Source organism: Giraffa tippelskirchi, chromosome 6, assembly GCF_054371585.1.
Source record: "Giraffa tippelskirchi isolate mGirTip1 chromosome 6, T2T-mGirTip1v1.2.pri, whole genome shotgun sequence".
NCBI classification, from domain to species: Eukaryota; Metazoa; Chordata; class Mammalia; order Artiodactyla; family Giraffidae; genus Giraffa; species Giraffa tippelskirchi.
This window is the reverse complement of record NC_137280.1, coordinates 40,148,958-40,168,122: the sequence shown is the minus strand read 5'-3', so window position 1 is coordinate 40,168,122 and position 19,165 is coordinate 40,148,958. Positions and strand designations below refer to the sequence as shown.

At 39.0% G+C, this 19,165-nt stretch overlaps 2 protein-coding genes across 2 annotated transcripts in view; one reads left to right on the top strand and one right to left on the bottom strand.

Moving 5' to 3' along the window:
- JPH1 (junctophilin 1) overlaps window positions 1-19,165 on the bottom strand; it is a 620,000-nt gene that overhangs the window by 549,469 nt on the left and 51,366 nt on the right. The gene's annotated exons all lie outside the window — the stretch shown is intronic.
- Window positions 14,462-19,165, top strand: part of PI15 (peptidase inhibitor 15) — a 37,140-nt gene continuing 32,436 nt past the window's right edge. The window contains exons 1-2 of the mRNA XM_081501572.1: window positions 14,462-14,693; window positions 15,247-15,559. Of these exons, the coding sequence (XP_081357698.1) occupies window positions 15,287-15,559 (273 nt within the window). The 5' untranslated portion in view covers window positions 14,462-14,693; window positions 15,247-15,286. The remainder of the gene's footprint in view (window positions 14,694-15,246; window positions 15,560-19,165) is intronic.

Here is a 19,165-nt window from a genome sequence, read left to right as displayed (position 1 = left end):
TGCTGATTGGGAAAGAAGATTAAACGTTGTTTTTAGGTATCATAAATGCATGTTACCATGGGCCTATGGAGACATTCGCCTCACATTTGTTACCTAGTTTGTTAGCAACCCTCGTTTGGGTATTATCAGAGACCAGCCAAGAGGTTACCCTGAAGTAGAGAGTGGGGAGATTAAGTAATAAGTAAAGCGTTGAAATTTCTTCAAAATATACTATAATCAGTCTCTATATGTTCATGGAAATCTAGCCCTACCCAATGATACCTTCAAATTAGTCAAGGCCTTTATTTTCTATTGCATTAGATTGTATAGCTTATGGGCTTCCTTAGTGACTCAGCAGTAAATAATCCACCTGCTAATGCAGGAGATGCAGATTCGATCCCTGGGTTTGGAAGATCTACTGGAGGAGGAAATGGCAACCTACTCCAGTATTCTTGCCTGGAGAATCCCATGGACAGAGGAGCCTGGTGGTCTACCATCCATGGGGTTGCAAAGAGTCAGAGATGACTTGGTGGCTAAACAACAGCAACATTATAGCTTATACTTACTCATGTTCATGTAATCTTTAAATGCAGATAAGTTAGGGTGAAACATAATGTGTATAACCAGAGTGAAAAGCATCCCAGGATAGTTCTTTCTTCTTGTTGTCTTAACCATTCCTCATCTCTACTCTTTGACTTTTTGCCTTTTACTTCCTAACACCTGTTATTTTCCAAGGACTATTTTCTGAGCTGTATATTTTTTTCCCTTTACCGTCACTACCTTAAAGAGCTAATATATTTTCATGGATTTCACTCACATCTAGATTTTGAAGATTATATTTATTTCTAGTCTCCTAAGAATATTTTTGAAGGTTAGCAATACTTTTTTTTTTAATATAATGATAGCCTACTAAGTCTCATGGGACTCAGTCTTCATTTAGTTCCAAATGAACACACTGTTATTTAACCACCCATCTGTAGCTAGCAACATATAATAGGGTCCCACACCAGAGATTGTATATTCTGATTTTGCATTTTTCCCCCTAGATTTATTTTGACTTCTTCCTCTCACTTATGTTGACTCATTAAACTTTACTCCTGCTTCCTTGCCTGAACTAAGAAGTTATACTAAGGTACTTAATCACATATTAACTAATTCTCTAGTGTTGATTGGTTTCTGGACAGAACCTGACCTGCAATATATTCTAAATCCTACTCCCATTTGTCCCAGTGTCATAAATCCTGACTATTACCAAATTCCCAGTACTATGTCTCCAACTCCACAGCATGATATTTCCAACTGAATAGCATTTCAAACTCAACACATGCAAATTAAGCTTTTCATTTTACTCCTCAGATGGGATTTTCTTAACAAATTCTTGGGCAGAGTTTTTTTTTTTTTTCCCCAAGCTTCTAGGATTAGAACTTTTTGGACATTTAAGTTTTATTATTGATCTACTTGTTAAACCCTATTCTTTGACTACATCTAATTGCTCTGTCCTATAAGAGTGCTATCTTTTATCTTTATCTCTGTGTCTAATTTCTATTCTTTTAATGTGGAAGTCTCTGTCTTCACCGACATCAGTTTACTCTTAGTCATCTTTTATATTCAACCTAATTTTCATCTTTTGATAAGAAATCCACAGTTAATATTTGCAGATTTCTCTCCATTTAAAATTTTCCAGATAAATTTTTTCTATAATTTTAAATAATTCAGTACATATGTCTTATTTCTGCAACTGACATTTAAGAGCACAGGGTCATTGAGTTTTTATTAATATTTCCATTGCTATCTTTAGTGCCCCAACAGAGGATTGAAAACTGAGTAAATTTATAATAATTGTTTCATAATTGATATATATTTATATAAATCTCACTTACTCCAAGATGATTGTGTACTACAGCAACTAAGAAATCATGCTTTGTCTTCAGAAAAATATAGGTTTGTATCTCAACTTTAGCATTTTCTAGCTTAATGCTTGAGTAAATTGCCTAATTTAATAAGTCTATTTTCTTTTCAATGAAATAGAGATGTGTGGAAACTTTCTCAAAGGTTATCATTTGTTGTGAGAATTAAATTTTTTGAGTTGACAAGTACCTTATTTTTATGTAGAAACTAAGATTTGCATTTTTTATTTTTCTTTCAAGATATAGTTTACAACTTGCAGAACTATCTTTTAATGTTCCAAAGCTGTTTGCATCTTTAGTTTTATCCATTTGCTCATTTAAAAAGAATAGATACATGTATATGTATAATTGCTGTCCAACTGAAATTATCACAACATTGTTAGTCAACTATATTCCAATATAAAATAAAAAGTAAAAAAAAAATGAAACAGAACAATATTAAAGGAAAAATAATAATTTAAAATCATGGCCACCAAAAACACAAATAGGTAAGGAACATAAAATCAGATGAATTTGTAGTTATGCAAATCTGCAGTCAATACTGGACACTGAAATCGACTATCTGGGTTCTGTTAACCACAGCAGAAAAGAAAACACAATCAGTTATAAGGTTGCAAATGTCCATCAAGGAAAAATATACAAATTCTGGAAATGAAGAGAAATGAAGCTTTTCCTGTTACCTATAGGAAATAAACTTCATACTCCGACCTCTAAGTGGAAACACTAAGTTATGTGGAAAACCCTTAACAATATCCCTGGAGTTACTGAACTAGTACCATTCCCCTACATCTGCGGCACAGATTCAATGCACAAGTCAGTGAAAGCACTCTTGTAGCACTAAAAGAAATGTGGTCCCAAAATGTGGCTCTCTGTTCCCATTTGGCTTAATCCAGAGATAACACCTAAGCAATCTAAATAGGTCATCCAAACAATGCTATGTAAACATCTATAGTGTATTAGAAAGTTGATACATCACAATTCAGGAGCCCATACACAGCTAGCTGGACTTTGATGTGAGTATAAGCTCTGGCTCTAAGTAATATCTGACTCTTTGTGACCCCAAAAGGGACGGTAGCATACTAGACTGCTCTGTCCATGGCATTTGCCAGAACACTGGAATGGGTTGCCACTTCCTCCTCCAGGGGCTCTTGCCAATCTAGGGATCAAACCCGCATCTCTTGTGTCTCCTGCAGGCAGTTTCTTCACCACTAGCGCCACCTGGGAAGCCAGGATTTGGAGGTGAATATACTCTTATCTGAGTTACTGCTGTACACTGAAACTAACACAGTATTGTAAATCAACTTAGTTCAATTGTTTTTAAAAAAATTTAAATTAATAAAAGAACAAAATATTCCAAGAATAGGAAAAAAAAAATTCCAAAGAGGGAATCTCAACTCAAGCTGTCTACAGCAAATATCCAGTAGTTCAGATTTCTCCTTTACCCTCCTTCTCAAGATGACATTAGAGGGTAGAGAAAATCTTGGATAATTTCATGAGGATAGAGCTTTTTAATTGTGCCTGGCACCCCTGGATGTTAATTTGCTCAAGCGTCAACACTCTCTGTAATGTCTTGTAGGTAGGCATTATATTAACATTTGCTCTTGAAGTTGCAGTGCTGAAACTCAGAGTCTCTCACTTAGGACAGTGAGAATCCAGTGGTCCTCCCTTGCTGGCATGCCCTGCTTCTGCTCTCACTGGCACTGCAGGGCTTCTGACTTTCAATCAGGTTGTTCTTCCCCAATCTATCTTTGGGCCTTCCCTCCATCTGCAGCCTCTATTACAAAGGTTACCTCACTCTTTGTTATTGCCTTTCTGTCCCCAATCCTCTCCCACACCGCAGCATGCTGAAGATTGCTTTCTGAGATACCTGTGATCAGGGAGCGATTCGGTCTATACTATATCTTCTCTTTTCTCTGCTCAAATATGCCATGTTGCCAATGCCACCACTCCATTCAGCTGTGGGAATGGCATAATGGCATGGGGTACCCTGCAGTGGTTCTCCTGCTAGAAACCTTGTTTAGAAGTAAGTTAAAGATCTTCAACTTTTGATTCTCTCTGCTTTGTATACATGAACTATCCAGCCTCTGCCACTCATGCTTCATTTTCTAAGACTGTCACCTGGAATGCTGCTGCTGCTGCTGCTAAGTCGCTTCAGTCCTGTCTGACTGTGCGACCCCATAGACGGCAGCCCACCAGGCTCCGCCGTTCCTGGAATTCTCCAGGCAAGAACACTGGAGTGGGTTGCCATTTCCCTCTCCAATGCATGAGAGTGACAAGTGAAAGTGAAGTCGCTCAGTAGTGTCCAACTCAGTGACCCCATGGACTGCAGCCTACCAGGCTCCTCTGTCCAGAGGATTTTCCAGGCAAGATTACTGGAGTGGGGCGCCATTGCCTTCTCCGCCTGGAATGATGAGTTCCTGCTATTATATCTACCTTCCTGTTTCTCTTATTATATTCTCTGGAACAAGGAATCCTTTCTTTTTCTTCCTCTCCTGTCTAGAAGGGACTTGTGCTATGTTAAGATCTTCATCCCTGAGGTATCATTAACCCATTCCCTTCCTTGGGGCCATCGTGGCAATCGGACTTTGTGAGCATACGATTTATTTATTTTTATTGGAATATAATTGCTTGACAATGTTGTGTTAGTTTCTGCTGTACAACAGAGTGAATCAGCTACATGTATACATATATCCCCTTCCTCTTGCACCTTCCTCCACTCCCCCATCCCACCCCTCTAGGTAATCACAGGGGACTGAGCTGAGCTCCCTGTGTTATACAGCAGGTTCCCACTTGCTCTCTGTTTAACACATGGCAGTGTATTTATGTCAATCTCAATCTCCCAATTCACCCCACCCCCTCCATCCCCCCACTGCTGTGTCCACATATCTATTCTCTATGTCTGCATCTCTATTTCTGCCCTGGAAATAGGTTCATGATATGACTCATTGGAAAAGACCCTAATGCTGGGAAGGATTGGGGGCAGGAGGAGAAGGGGACGACAGAGGATGAGATGGTTGGATGGCATCACTGACTTGATGGACATGGGTTTGGGTAAACTCCGGGAGTTGGTGATGGACAGAGAGGCCTGGCGTGCTGCGATTTATGGGATCACAAAGAGTCGGACACAACTGAGCAACTGAACTGAACTGAACTGTACCATTTTTCTAGATTCCACATATTCCACATCTGTTAATATACAATATTTGCTTTTCTTGCGAGAACATGATTTATGGGAAGCATAACAATGATTTCAGTTTATTATTTTCAGAATACTAACCCATTATGCATAATTTTACTCAACAGAATTTTTCATGACTGTTGATTACCAGATAGTCTGAGAAGGTTACTATCAAATGTTTGGAACGGTACATACTCAAGACGTTTTAATGCTCTTACCATCGCCCTTCACAAGGGCCTCTAATCATGCACACCTCTAATCATGGTCATTGTGAATGACAAATGATGGGCTTTGTGATATATAATCTGCCTAATGACTCAAGGCATCCTAATACCACCGTCTCATATGCTCATTTCTAAATTTTCACTGGGCAACTAATGAGACTTTCCCACAAAGTTTATCCAGACCTTCTTCACAGCGAGAAGACCAAACAGAATTGATGACTCTGGCCAGAGTGCAGATGGCTTTTGGAGAGTGCAAGTTTTTTCTGGCTCTGTGCTGAGGTCCTGGATTAGAAAAAGGCCATGCTGATATAGCATCTGTTTATCAAATTTAACAAACATCTTTTGAATGCCAACTATAGGCAAAGTCTGAAATGATGGCATGAATAAATATATTAAAATCTCTCAGTGTACTTGACCCACGGCACAGACAGACCTTCTGGCCTTTGATATATTCTTGGCACATGGAAATAAATGTCCTGCCATTGAGTCACTGTGCTGTTCTTTTTTTCTACAATCAACTTTATCCTAAACATTAGGGAGAAATATATATATATATATATATACATAGAGAGAGAGAGAGAGAGACAGAGAGAGAGACAGAGAGAGAGACAGAAAGAGAGACAGAGAGAGAGAGACAGAGAGAAAAATACGCACCCATTTTAAGGATTGATTAGAAAATGAAGGGGTGCCTTCCTTTTGTACTAACCCTAAAGAAACCAAGAACTAGTGTTCACACACTTTGTTTTAAAATGACACCACAATCCCTGAGATCAGAGTTACTGTTGCCTCCTCTATATCCAGGGCCATGAAACATGCACAGTAGCAACTACTACATATGTTTTTTCAGGGCCTCATTTTCTCCATTGAAACAAAGAAAGACAAAAACACAGCCTCAAATTCAGACAAGAAGGTAGACAAGGACCTACAGGAGAGGTATTTGAGGAGTGGCACTACTGAGTTATTAAGATAAAGGGTCCAGTAAGTTAGAAGCTCCTGTAACATAACCAGATCCAGTGAGAGAGCCCAGCAAACTGAAATGTGGGTTCACTTTGATCTTCATCTTCACTTTTGTTTTCTGTTTATTTGCTCAGTAGATATACTTAAATCTACACTGTTTACCAAATTAATTTGTGTTAATTAATTAATGTTTACTTTAGGTTATAAATGTATATACTTTAAAAAATCTAATAGTTCTATAAAGTTAAAATAAAAATACATTAGTCTCAGTACCTCACTTCTCCTATACTTCTGCTCCCCAGAAGCAACCACTTTCACCTCTTTTATTATTTTTTAATTTAATTTTTCTTTTATATTGTGGTATAGATGATTTATAATATCATGTTCAGTTCAGTTCAGTCGCTCAGTCATGTCTGAGTCTTTGCGACCCCATGAGCCGTAGCATGCCAGGTCTCCCTGTCCATCACCAACTCCCTGAGTCCACCCAAACTCATGTCCATAAAGTCAGTGATGCCATCCAGCCATCTCATCCTCTGTCCTCCCCTTCTCCTCCTGCCCTCAACCTTTCCCAGCATCAGGGTCTTTTCAAATGAGTCAGCTCTTCACATCAGGTGGCCAAAGTATTGGAGTTTCAGCTCCAACATCAGTCCTTCCAATGAACACCCAGGACTGATCTCCTTTAGGATGGACTGGTTTGATCTCTTTGCAGTCCAAGGGACTCTCAAGAGTCTTCTCCAACACCACAGTTCAAAAGCATCAATTCTTCGGTGCTCAGCTTTCTTTATAGTCCAACTCTCACATCATTACATGACCAGTGGAAAACCCATAGCCTTGACTAGACAAATCTTTGTTGGCAAAGTAATGTTAGTTCCAGGTATATAGCAAAGTAGTTCTGTTACACGTGTATCCATTCCTTTTTATATTCTTTTCCCATATCAGTTACTACAGAATATTGAGTAGAGTTCCCTCTGCTGTATGGTAGGCCCTTGTGGATGATCTATTTCATATATAGTGGACTTCCCTAGTGGCTTAGACAGTAAAGAATCTGTCTGCAATGTAAGAGATCTGGGTTCAGTCCCTGGGTTGGGAAGATTCACTGGAGAAGAGAATGGCTACCCACTCCAGTATTCTTGCCCGGTGAATTCCATGGACAGAGGAACACAGTGGGCTACTGTCTATGGGATCCCAAAGAGTTGGACATGACTGAGCAACTCACTTTTCATATGTTAATCTCAAACTCCTAATTTATCTCTCCCCACCCCACTACCTTTCACCTTTAGTAACCTTAAGTTTGAAAACCGCAAGTTTTCTATGTCTGTGTGTCTATTTCTGTTTTGTAAATAAATTCATCTGTACCAAATTTTTCAGTTCAGCTCAGTCACTCAGTCGTGTCCAATTCTTTGTGACCCCATGAATAGCAGCACGCCAGGCCTCCCTGTCCATCACCAACTCCCAGAATTCTCCCAAACTCATGTCCATCGAGTCGGTGATGTCATCCAGCCATCTCATCCTCTGTTGTCCCCTTCTCCATCTGACCCAATTCTTCCCAGCATCAGGGTCTTTTCCAATAAGTCAACTCTTTGCATCAGGTGGCCAAAGTATTGGAGTTTCAGCTTCAACATCAGTCTTTCCAATGAACACCCAGGGCTGATCTCCTTTAGGATGGACTGGTTTGATCTCCTTGCGGTCCAAGGGACTCTCAAGAGTCTTCTCCAACACCACAGTTCAAAAGCATCAATTCTTTGGCGCTCAGCTTTCTTCACAGTCCAACTCTCACATCCATACATGACTACTGGAAAACCCATAGCCTTGACTAGATAGACCTTTGTTGGCAAAGTAATGTCTCTGCTTTTTAATACGCTATCTAGGTTGGTCACAACTTTCCTTCCAAGGGGTAAGCATCTTATAATTTCATAGCTGCAATCACCATCTGCAGTGATTTTGGAGCCCCCCAAAATAAAAGTCTGCCACTGTTTCCACTTTTCCCCCATCTATTTCTCATGAAGTGATGGGACCAGAAGCCATGATCTTAGTTTTCTGAATGTTGAGCTTTAAGCCAACTTTTTCACTCTCCTCTCTCACTTTCATCAAGAGGCTTTTTAGTTCCTCTTCACTTTCTGCCATAAGGGTGGTGTCATGTGCATATCTGAGGTTATTGATATTTCTCTTGCAATCCTGATTCCAGCTTGTGCTTCTTCCAGCCCAGCGTTTCTCATGATGTACTCTGCATATAAGTTAAATAAGCAGGGTGACAATATACAGCCTTGATGTACTCCTTTTCCTATGTGGAACCAGTCTGTTGTTCCATGTCCAGTTCTAACTGTTGCTTCCTGACCTGCACACGGGTTTCTCAAGCGGCAGGTCAGGTGGTCTGGTATTCCCATCTCTTTCAGAATTTTCCACAGTTTATCGTGATCCACACGGTCAAAGGTTTTGACATAGTCAATAAAGCAGAAATAGATGTTTTTCTGGAACTCTCTTGCTTTTTTGATGATCCAGCGGCTGTTGGCAATTTGATCTCTGGTTCCTCTGCCTTTTCTAAAACCAGCCTGAACATCTGAAGTTCACGGTTCACGTATTGCTGAAGCCTGGCTTGGAGAATTTGGAGCATTACTTTATTAGCGTGTGAGATGAGTGCAATTGTGCGGTAGTTTGAGCATTCTTTGGCATTGCCTTTCTTTGGGATTGGAATGAAAACTGACCTTTTCCAGTCCTGTGGCCACTACTTAGTTTTCCAAATTTGCTGGCATATTGAGTGCAGCACTTTCATACCATCATCTTACATGATTTGAAATAGCTCAACTGGAATTCCATCACCTCCACTAGCTTTGTTCGTAGTGATGCTTTCTAAGGCCCACTTGACTTCCCATTCCAGGATGTCTAACTCTAGGTGAGTGATCACACCATCAGGATTATCTGGGTCATGAAGATCTTTTTTGTACAGTTCTTCTGTGTATTCTTGCCACCTCTTCTTAATATCTTCTGCTTCTTTTAGGTCCATACCTTTTCTGTCCTTTATCGAGCCCATCTTTGCATGAAATGTTCCCTTGGTATCTCTAATTTTCTTGATGAGATCTCTAGTCTTTCCCATTCTGTTGTTTTCCTCTATTTCTTTGCATTGATCGCTGAGGAAGGCTTTCTTATCTCTCCTTCCTATTCTTTGGAACTCTGCATTCAAATGGGTATATCTTTCCTTTTCTCCTTTGCTTTTTGCTTCTCTTCTTTTCACAGCTATTTGTAAGGCCTCCTCAGACAGCCATTTTGCTTTTTTGCATTTTATCCACTTTTTTAGATTCCACATATAAGTGATAGAATATAATATTTGTCTTTCTCTGTCTGACTTACTTCACTTAGTGTCATGATCTGCATGTTTATGCTGCTGCAAATGGCACTATTTCATTTTTTTTATGGCTGAGCAATATTCCGTTGTCTATACGAACCACTTCTTTTTCATTCATCCGTTGATGGACATTAAGGTTGCTTCCCACATTCACCACTTTTACTAGTTTCTTCTTGATAGTTTATTCCATATTTTCAATTAATATACATACTTCTTGATTTAAAAAATAGATATTTTCCAAAAATTTCTTGTGGTAGCTAGTCTTCAAGACAAACCGTCAGTAATTCTCATCTACTGGGTCATGGTCTTGTATAGTCTCTTTCATCCTTGAAGAGGTCTGAGTGGCTCATGTAACCAGCAGGGCATTGTGGAAATGTTGGTGTGGGAGTGCCATAGATAAGTTATAAAACACACTGGATCATCTACCTTGCTCACTTAGGGATCACTCACTATGTGGAAATCAGCTTCAATGTTGTGAGGACATTCAGGCAGCTCTGTGCAGGGGTCCATGTGGTGAGGCCCATATATGCTGGCCTACTGCCAACAGCACCAACCTGCCAGCCAAGTGAATGAGCCCCTTTGGATGTTAATCCTCCAGCCCCATTTAAGTTTTCCAGCCACATTTGACTACATTTAGTCCCAACATTTTGACTAAAACTTTATGAGAAACCCTGAGCTAGAACAATAACTAAGCTACTTTCAAATTCCTGACCCACGGAAACTGTATGAGACAATAAATATTTACTGTTGTTTTAATATCTAAGCTTTGGAATAACTTGTTTTGCAGTAGTTGATGTTATATATTTACTATAATAGAAAGTGAGTGTTTAGCTCTCCTTCAAGCCCCAACCTCCTTCCCTATAAACATATAAATTCACACTTCTTTCTTCCTCCTTTTGATAACACTATTCGTTGTCCGTATTATGTATATATGATTATTCATGGCAGAGTCACACAGCATTAACTTACTGAAGCCAACAGGAAAAAAAAAACAAAAAACAACAGTGGTTAAGTGTAGTTGGGACATAAAATGTGGCCAGGGTACAGAAATAGAAACCATTGGATGAAGAAAATAAAGCTTAAAAGGTAAACTGATTTATATTCTCAAGACCCTGGTGAGGCAAATCAAGTCACTTGAACTTGATTCTGTGGGCAATGAGAACAAAGAGAGAGTTGCATGCAAATGGGTGAAATGATTCAGTTCACTTTTTAAGAAGGCAAAGTTGATAATGAACAATAGGAGTGACACTAGAGTAACACTAGGGAAAGACTGGAATTAACTTCAAACAGACATAATAATGATAAAAGGGGAGTATATCGGCAATCCTTTCAGGGATAAAAAATCCACATGTTTTGTAAAGCTAGTGGATGTGCGATGCAAGGTGAGAATGAATAAGGAAAGGATGATTTGGGGTTCTGTCCTGGGGATGACAGAATAAAGCTATAATTTCTATTTTTATGGCATGTCGCAATTTACAAAACTCATGTATAGTGCAGTCAGTTATTTCAACTACCTTGTGATAAATTAATATGTATTAAATAACAAATAGGGTTAGTATAGGAATGTTAAAAAGACACTGACCACTACTAAATCATTTCTTTGTGGAGACACTCTACTTAGCTTTTCCCAGTTAACTTTTTCTCCTGATAACGTAGAAGTTGACTTCTGTTCGCCTTTTTAAACATGCTTGTCTATATCTATCTTTGATTCTCCCCATGTTACTATTATACATAAATGGATTTTTAAAACAGTTTATTCAGTGGGCATGTGTATAGTGAGTTGAGCCTCTGTGTGTCTGAAAAAAATAATTTAGATAGTACTTATGAGACTTTGAGTATATGAGTCATCTGAGGATCCAGATAAAGTTCAGATTCTAACTCAACAGGTCTTGGATTGAGCCCAAAATCCTGCATTTCTAACAAGCTCCCTGTGATGTCAGTGCTACTAGTCCATGGAATACATTTTGATTAGAAATGTTTTAGACTAAAGCCATATGTGTATCTGTACCCCCACACACTCACTCAAAGTGCTTAAGCAGTTGTGCCATTTGGGGACACATAATATATCTGATTTCAATTTTTGCATCAGGTTTTGCACAGGTTTCAAGGTAGACAATAGTTGCTGCCAGTTGTATATGTGTTTATTCTCAGTAATATAACTGCATTCCATTTCTGTCTGTGTTGGCAAGCATTCCCCTAAAGGTTTCTAAACACATCAATGATCTTTTTTCAAGAAGAGCTCCATAAAGAACCACCTCATTGTTAGTTGTTCATTAGTAGTTCTTTTACTGACAACTTGGACGTATGCCTCTTAATTCTGCAAGTAGTTTAAAATTAAAGTTACTTCCAAAGCATTTCAAATACTTCTTCTGGCAATAACATCTGCTTGGAAGCAGAATTCTAACTCTCCTCCCACAGGTCTCTTCTTTTATGATTCCATAGCCTTGTGGGTTCTCTTAATAGTCTGAATTCCACAATATAATTCATGTGTGTTGAAAGACATCTGAAATCATTGACATGCCTCAGGGTCTCGGAATTAAGCAACTATCAGCTCTGTCCTCATGTAATTGGGCATGCTTAGGTCCATCTCAGAAATTCCTTCTGTCTGTTTCTCCTTCTGCTTTCTCTTATAGGAAACCCATTTATGGTTCAGACAAGTTTTTCAAAGGACACATTTTTATCCCTGCAGAAGTACCTCAAGTCAAACTTCAATGGATGAACAATAGCTCTTTGTATGCAAGACAAAGAAGTAAACTTGAAAGCAATGGTTGATTTTTATGAAATTCTAAGCAAGAACTCAGTCACCCTGGAGAAAGAAAATCTCCTGTCTGCTGCTTAGGCATTGTGTGGGTGCATGCATGCTCAGTCATGTCTGACTCTTTGTGACCCCATGGTCTGTAGCCCACCAGGCTCCTCTGTCCGCAGGATTTTCCAGGCAAGAATACTGGAGTGGGTTGCCATTTCCTCCTCCAGGGGATCTTCCCCACCAAGGAATTGAACCCATGACTCCTGTATCTCCTGCACTGCAGGTGGATTGGTTACCACTGAGCCATCGGGGGACTTAGGCATTGAAAGTCCTTTATCCTCCTTTTTGACAGATAGGTATAAGAGATATGTTGAAAAAGATAGGCTATTCAGTGGTGGTACTAATTTCTCAAAAGGTCTTGGGAATCTTTGAGTTGGATGGCCCACAGATAATATGTTGCTTAACCTCCTATTTGATTTAGGAATACTTAACACGGCATCTTTGAGATTCAGTCAAGGTGCCACAAGTACTTTCCAAAGGGGTGAGATCCTAGCTGGACAGCTCCAGTTGTTAAACTTCTGCAGCTGGGAGCATGACCATTTCCTGAAGCTGCTCTGATGTTTCATACTATTCCTGCTCTCACCTTCTGTGCTCTTATTAGATGTTCTTGCCTTTTCAATTTTACCATGTTAATTCCTATTTACTGCTTTTAGTATTGCACCTTAAAGTCTTCTCAAATTACTCAAATTTAGTTGGGAACTTAATACCAAAATAGAGCAAAACCTGAACTTTGACTCATGCTATCAACATCAAAGACTGTATCTCACCACTGAATTTTGAACTTTAGAAGCACTTCCAGTTTCTAACACTGTACTGCTCTCGTAAGGAATCTGATGAAGTTCTCACCATTGGATGCACACCTTCTCTCTCCCATTTTTAGATGCACCAATGAAGAGTTAAACTATGTGCATCAGGCCACACATACTGTTAGAGACCCAACTGGGAGTATAGCCCAGGAAATTTGGCTCGCAGTCTTGTGTGCTTCTTACCACATGACCATCATTTCTGACAAATATAAATTCACATGGTACTCCTCCCGCTGAAACATGCAGGAGACAACACACGTTGGCAAAGGAGACTAGTCAGTGTATGTTAAGTAAATTTCTTAACTGAATAATGTGCGGTTTACAAGATTCCTGTTGCCATGGACAGAAGGTCCACATTTTGTTAATGTTATCATGACACAGGGTATTTGTGAGGGTCTTTTTAAAACAAAATGCCTAAATAGTCACATTCTTGGCTCTTGTCTTGCCAGACATAGATTTTGCTCCAATGGCATCTTTCTAAGAAGGCACTACTGACTGTTGGCAGCAGCTACTGCTGCTTTTAAATTCTTCATGGCCTCTAAGCTGTGCCCTCCAATATGTTTCCTGAGAAGCTAAGCTACTCTTAGCTTAAAATTTCAACTATATGCTTCTAAACCTGAAACAGATGCTATCTTGGCTGCTGTCATTTGTCATGAGCGTCTCTCTTTGTATTATATACAAGATAGATAAAACGCAGGTAATTTGTTGCCTCCCTTTGTAGAGAAAGGAAAAAGAGAGAGAGAGTGAAACAAGAGAAAGAGATAGAGAGAGACTAAATATATAAATTAGAGGAATAAAGCCACATGGAGACAGAAAAGTACAACCACTTGAGCATCTATTATCCTAATATCATATGCTATAGTTTGGCTACTACCAATTTGCCTGGCATCTCTTTTGAATCATATTTGTGGCCACCCAGATTAACTCTGTGAGCTGTTCTTTTGATTTAATATCAGCTTGCTCTTTTCAGCTCCCATGTCATTTACTGTTTTTAAAAGAAATGTACTGCTTGTTACTCAACCTTCTGTGTTTTCAAGAACTCACAGTCCCTTTTTTTTTCTCCTTTTTGTATGGGAACCAGGAACTAGAAAGCATTAAATGAGGAAAATTAACCACTCAGAAAAGGTGGAAGCCCAGAGAAAAAAAGGCTTGTCTTTTATGGTTTGTACTTGGTAAGCTGTGGGTGTGACTCAATTTCCTCACCACCCACATAAAAAGGTTGCCACCCAATCACTGTTTTTTCTATCCAAAACCCCTCCCATTTGATTTTGGCTAGGAGAGACCCTAAGAAAGACTGCCCTTTCTGGACCGCTGCAGACTGTGACATATAAAAGCTGTTAGCTGCTCCTGTAGCCAGCAGCACTCAAACCTTGTAGAGTTTTGCTCTCTGAGATTTGTAATAAGACACACTCCTCTCACAAGAGTTCATGCTACAACCTAGCAAAGAACTTTACATTTTTGGAAGAATACTATATTCATTTTGGCTTTGTGCAGAGGTAAGCTATTTAGCTCAACAAGTTTATTTTGCATGCATTGCTTTTAAAGTAGCTCACATTTTTACTTTTTTTAGAAGTGAGATTGGGTTATTATAACTTTTTTTGTATCTATTCTATTACTTGGTGTCCATATATGTTTGGGGGACATTATCAGCACATTCTCTGTTATAACCTGTGATACAGTTTTCCTTTCACTCTGAAAATGAGTTTCAATTCCTTAAGTTTTCCCTCTGAAAATAAATATGCAGTAATGCATTCTGTGACTCAGGCATTTGGGGTAAATGGCTCACATTCAGTTTAGGGTGAGTAGCCATGCTGTTTATTTTTCTCTAGCTATAAGAAGTTCCTCTTAGGGGTTTGCCTCATAACACCAAGTAAAATGTATAGAGACCACTACAGGTTGTCTCCTAGGCTTGATTTCAACATTTGTTTGGATTTTTTGAAGACAGTCAAATCAAGCACTGATTTTGTAAATTCATACTCTCTGGCCCTATTGTTGTTTTGTTTTGTTTTTTTCCTTTCATAGACCCTAACTCTACTTTTCTGCTTTAAGGCAAAGTAAACTCGTGGCCTCTTCCTCTCCACCTCTCAAAATGATAGCAATCTCTGCCGTCAGCAGTGCACTCCTGTTCTCCCTTCTCTGTGAAGCCAGTGCCGTCGTCTTACTCAATTCCACTGACTCATCCCCGCCAACCAATAATTTCACTGATATTGAAGCAGCCCTGGAAGCACAACTAGACTCTGCGGATATCCCCAAAACCAGGCGGAAGCGTTACATTTCGCAGAATGACATGATCGCCATTCTTGATTATCATAACCAAGTTCGGGGCAAAGTGTTCCCACCAGCAGCAAACATGGAATATATGGTAAGAGAAACATGTTTTCTTTGAATTCTGAGGGCGGATGCTTTATTTAAAGTGTACGTTGAGAGGATCTAAAGACTCTGTGTGTTAAAGGATATGGGGGTTTTTGCACCGTTTATGTTAGGGGAGGTTCTGAAGTGCCTGGTAAATTAAGGACTGTTCTATCATAGAATTAAAAGGGAGGGAAAGTATCTAATATTTTTGTGTGAGTTCCATAACCCTTGATGAAACAGGTCTTATATGAGAAAGAGATAAAGAGTGGGGTATGATGACTGATCACATGAGGTCCTCCTTAAAAAAAAAAAAAGCCACAGGGAACTTTTTCTGTGCTTTGTTTGTCTAATAGTCACATTTATCAACTAAAATATTTCTTGAAAATAATTTTTTTTAAATTATAGGTTTTGTGTGCATGATTTATTATCTGGGTAGGTGTCTCTTCCCTTTCTTGGACAAAGCTGCTTCTGACACTAATCTATTTGTATTCTCAGAGAACATGCTGACTTTTTCCTCCCTGTGATTTAATGCTTTGTCGTTCAGATAACAGCGAAGCCAGCACATTTGTGCACTGTTCCAACTTGCCTTGAACACATTCTTTGCTCTCTCTTCAAAACAAAACAAAAAATTGGCTCTCTGTGTTTAAATTGTTTCAGTTAGAAAGTTTTTTTTTTAAGTTGATATTAAAAGAGTAGATGTCTTTTTAAAGTTTCTTAATATTTGGTTTTGAGTTTATACAAGGTTATGGTTAAACTTCCAGCACCTCCCAAGAGCACAGTTTGGAGCCTGTTTAAGGCAATGAAGACCACCAATATGGTATTTCTAAGCTGGGGTGGGGGAGGTGGTACCACTAACAACTTATTTATAAGTGCTGCCCTAAATTTAGGGATTTCTGTCAGTTTTTAAATTTATTTCTTTTATTTAATTAAGCTTTTTAATTGTAGATATCACTGTCACAAGAAAAATAAAGACTTGCCAAATGTAAGAGAGTCATGGTTCATAGAAGTACGATTCAGACTCTACTCAAAGGCATTTTTCTAGGATTTCTTAATGAAAGTGAAAAGAAGATATCATTCCTTGTGTGTGAGGGGCAATATAGTCTCATAATTAAGACTATGGAGCCTGGAATCTAAATGCTTGGGTTCAACCCTCAGTCCTGGAATTATAAGTTGAATGAGTTCATTATCTAATTCTGTTTTATTTTCATCATCTCTGACGTGAGGATAAAAGTACTACCTGTCACAAGGGGTTATTATGGGGAATGTATGAGCTGAAGGGCAGAACAATTAGACTAGATCCTACAGAAAAATAATGTTCAAGAAACACTAGTTTTTATGGGTGCCTGCGAACTTACTGAGAAACGTGCCCAGTGAAAACCTGTTCAAGATCTAAAAATAGGAGCAGTTACTCACATTGAACAGGTGTTTCTAGAAGTGATGTCCAGATATAGAAAGGAGAGGAATAAATGTGTTTTCAAGCATCATACATTTAATTTTATGATACATAAGATTCTGTGCAAGCTCAAAAAGGTACGCTCTCCAGACTGCAAGTTTAGGAAGTGTTCACTTGATGGTGATCATATCGCTATGCAGACTAAGGTGAGGATCAAGACAAATGAACTGGTTCTGGAGAGAAGCTCATCTTGGTTGAAGTCCTAACTGTACTGCTTGTTTTGTGGCCTTGTGCAGGTTGCTTAATATACATAAGACTGAACTTTCTTCTCTGTAAAATGAGAACAACAATTTATACAATAGCCAATCAATATGTAGTGTAATTTATTATTTCAATAATATGGAGGGAAGAGGGTTGATCATGAATAATATGTAGGGTACAACACAGTGGAAATGCATTTTAAAAAGCCATATTTTTCCAGTTATGTTTTTCCCCACTGATCACAAATTGATTCCACATGCAATTATTAAATTGCTTCTATAAGCCGAAGATTTGGTTGTTTCCATAGATGATCTCATTTGATAGCTCACAGTCTCCCTATGAGGTTAAGATTATGATCCTCATTTTACAAATGAGATCACTTAGGCCCAGAGAAGTTAATGACTAGGCAAAGGTGGTTTGGATAATGAATAGTATCACTGGAATTATAATTTAGGTCTGTGCAATTTCAAAGCCTATGCTTATATTGGGGGGCATCTTTCCATTTGTTAGACTGAGCAAATACTACATTGGGGGAACTGCTGGAAATACTAGGATATCCGTTTCCTCCTCTATGGTGCCAGTTGAAATCATATAGTTTTCATATTCTGTTTGACATCCCTTTCTTATTATTTGCTTTTGAACTATGGGAGCCACTATATATGATTTATTTTGTAAGAATCAGATACAATGCTAGTTGTATGGTAAATGCTTTATAAATCTTCCTCCACTTGGTAAGGGTGCCCTTGGTGCCTCAGATGGTAAAGAATCTACCTGCAATGCAGGATACCCATGTTCGATCCCTGGACTGGGAAGATACTCTGGAGAAGGGAATGGCAACCCACTCCAGTATTCATGCCTAAAGAATTCCATGGACAGAGGAGCCTGATGGGCTATAGTTTACCAAAGGGGTACAAAGAGTCAGACACAACTGAGAGACTAACACTTCCACTTCCACTTCACTTAGTAAAGAATGAAAAACAGTAGTATAGTACTGTACTATAAAGTAAAGTAACATCGTCTCAAATTGTCATGTAAATACTCCATATAGTTCATCACACATATATTTATTCACTTACTGTTTATTGAGCATTTACTATATGTGAGACACTATTCTAAACACCCAGAATAAATCTGTGAATAAAATAGATAATCCTTGCCCCCCTGGGTGAGGATTCAGACAATAAACAAGATCAACAAATTACACAGTATGTCCGAAAGTGATACGTTTATGAAGAAAAATAAAGCTGGTTGAGGTTTGGATATTTCATAGTATAGTCAGTGAAAGGCTTCCTTAGAATGTCCTGGAGTAAGGGGAGGGAGGGAGCCACATCGATAGATGAGGGAAGACTCTTGCAGACAGAGGTAAGAGCCTGAGTAAAGCCCCTAAGGTGGGGGCGGTGGGGTGGGGAAGGGAGAAGATTAGTTCAGTTAGAAAAACATGGTCAGTTTAGTGAACTCCTAAGTCTTTGTGGGGCTTCCCAGGTGGCTCAGTGTTAAAGAATCCACTGCCAACACAGGAGATGTGGGCTTGATCCTTGGGTTGGGAAGATCCCCTGGAGAAGGAAATGGCAACCCACTCCAGTATTCTTGCCTGGAAAACCCCATGAGCAGAGGAGCGGGGTGGGCTACAGTCCATGGAGTTGCAAAAGAATCAAATATGACTTAGCAACTAAATAACAACAAAAGTCTCTATGAGTAAATGGACCAGCTGAAATAATTCACTGGATCCCTCATGCAGACTCAGAGAAACTTTGAGGGAAGTAAAAATTTGAGGTCAGAGCAGGAATGTAAGCGACTTTAACCCCCAGGTCAGGTGAAAAATACAAATCTCAGTTGAACACAGTTACTTCTAATTTGTTTAACATTGCTTTGGATTGTGAACAATCTGAAAGTAAGTTCCATTCCTAACCTCAAAATAGGCCTCAAAAACTGAGGATACTTATCTCACTGCTGCTCCCAGCT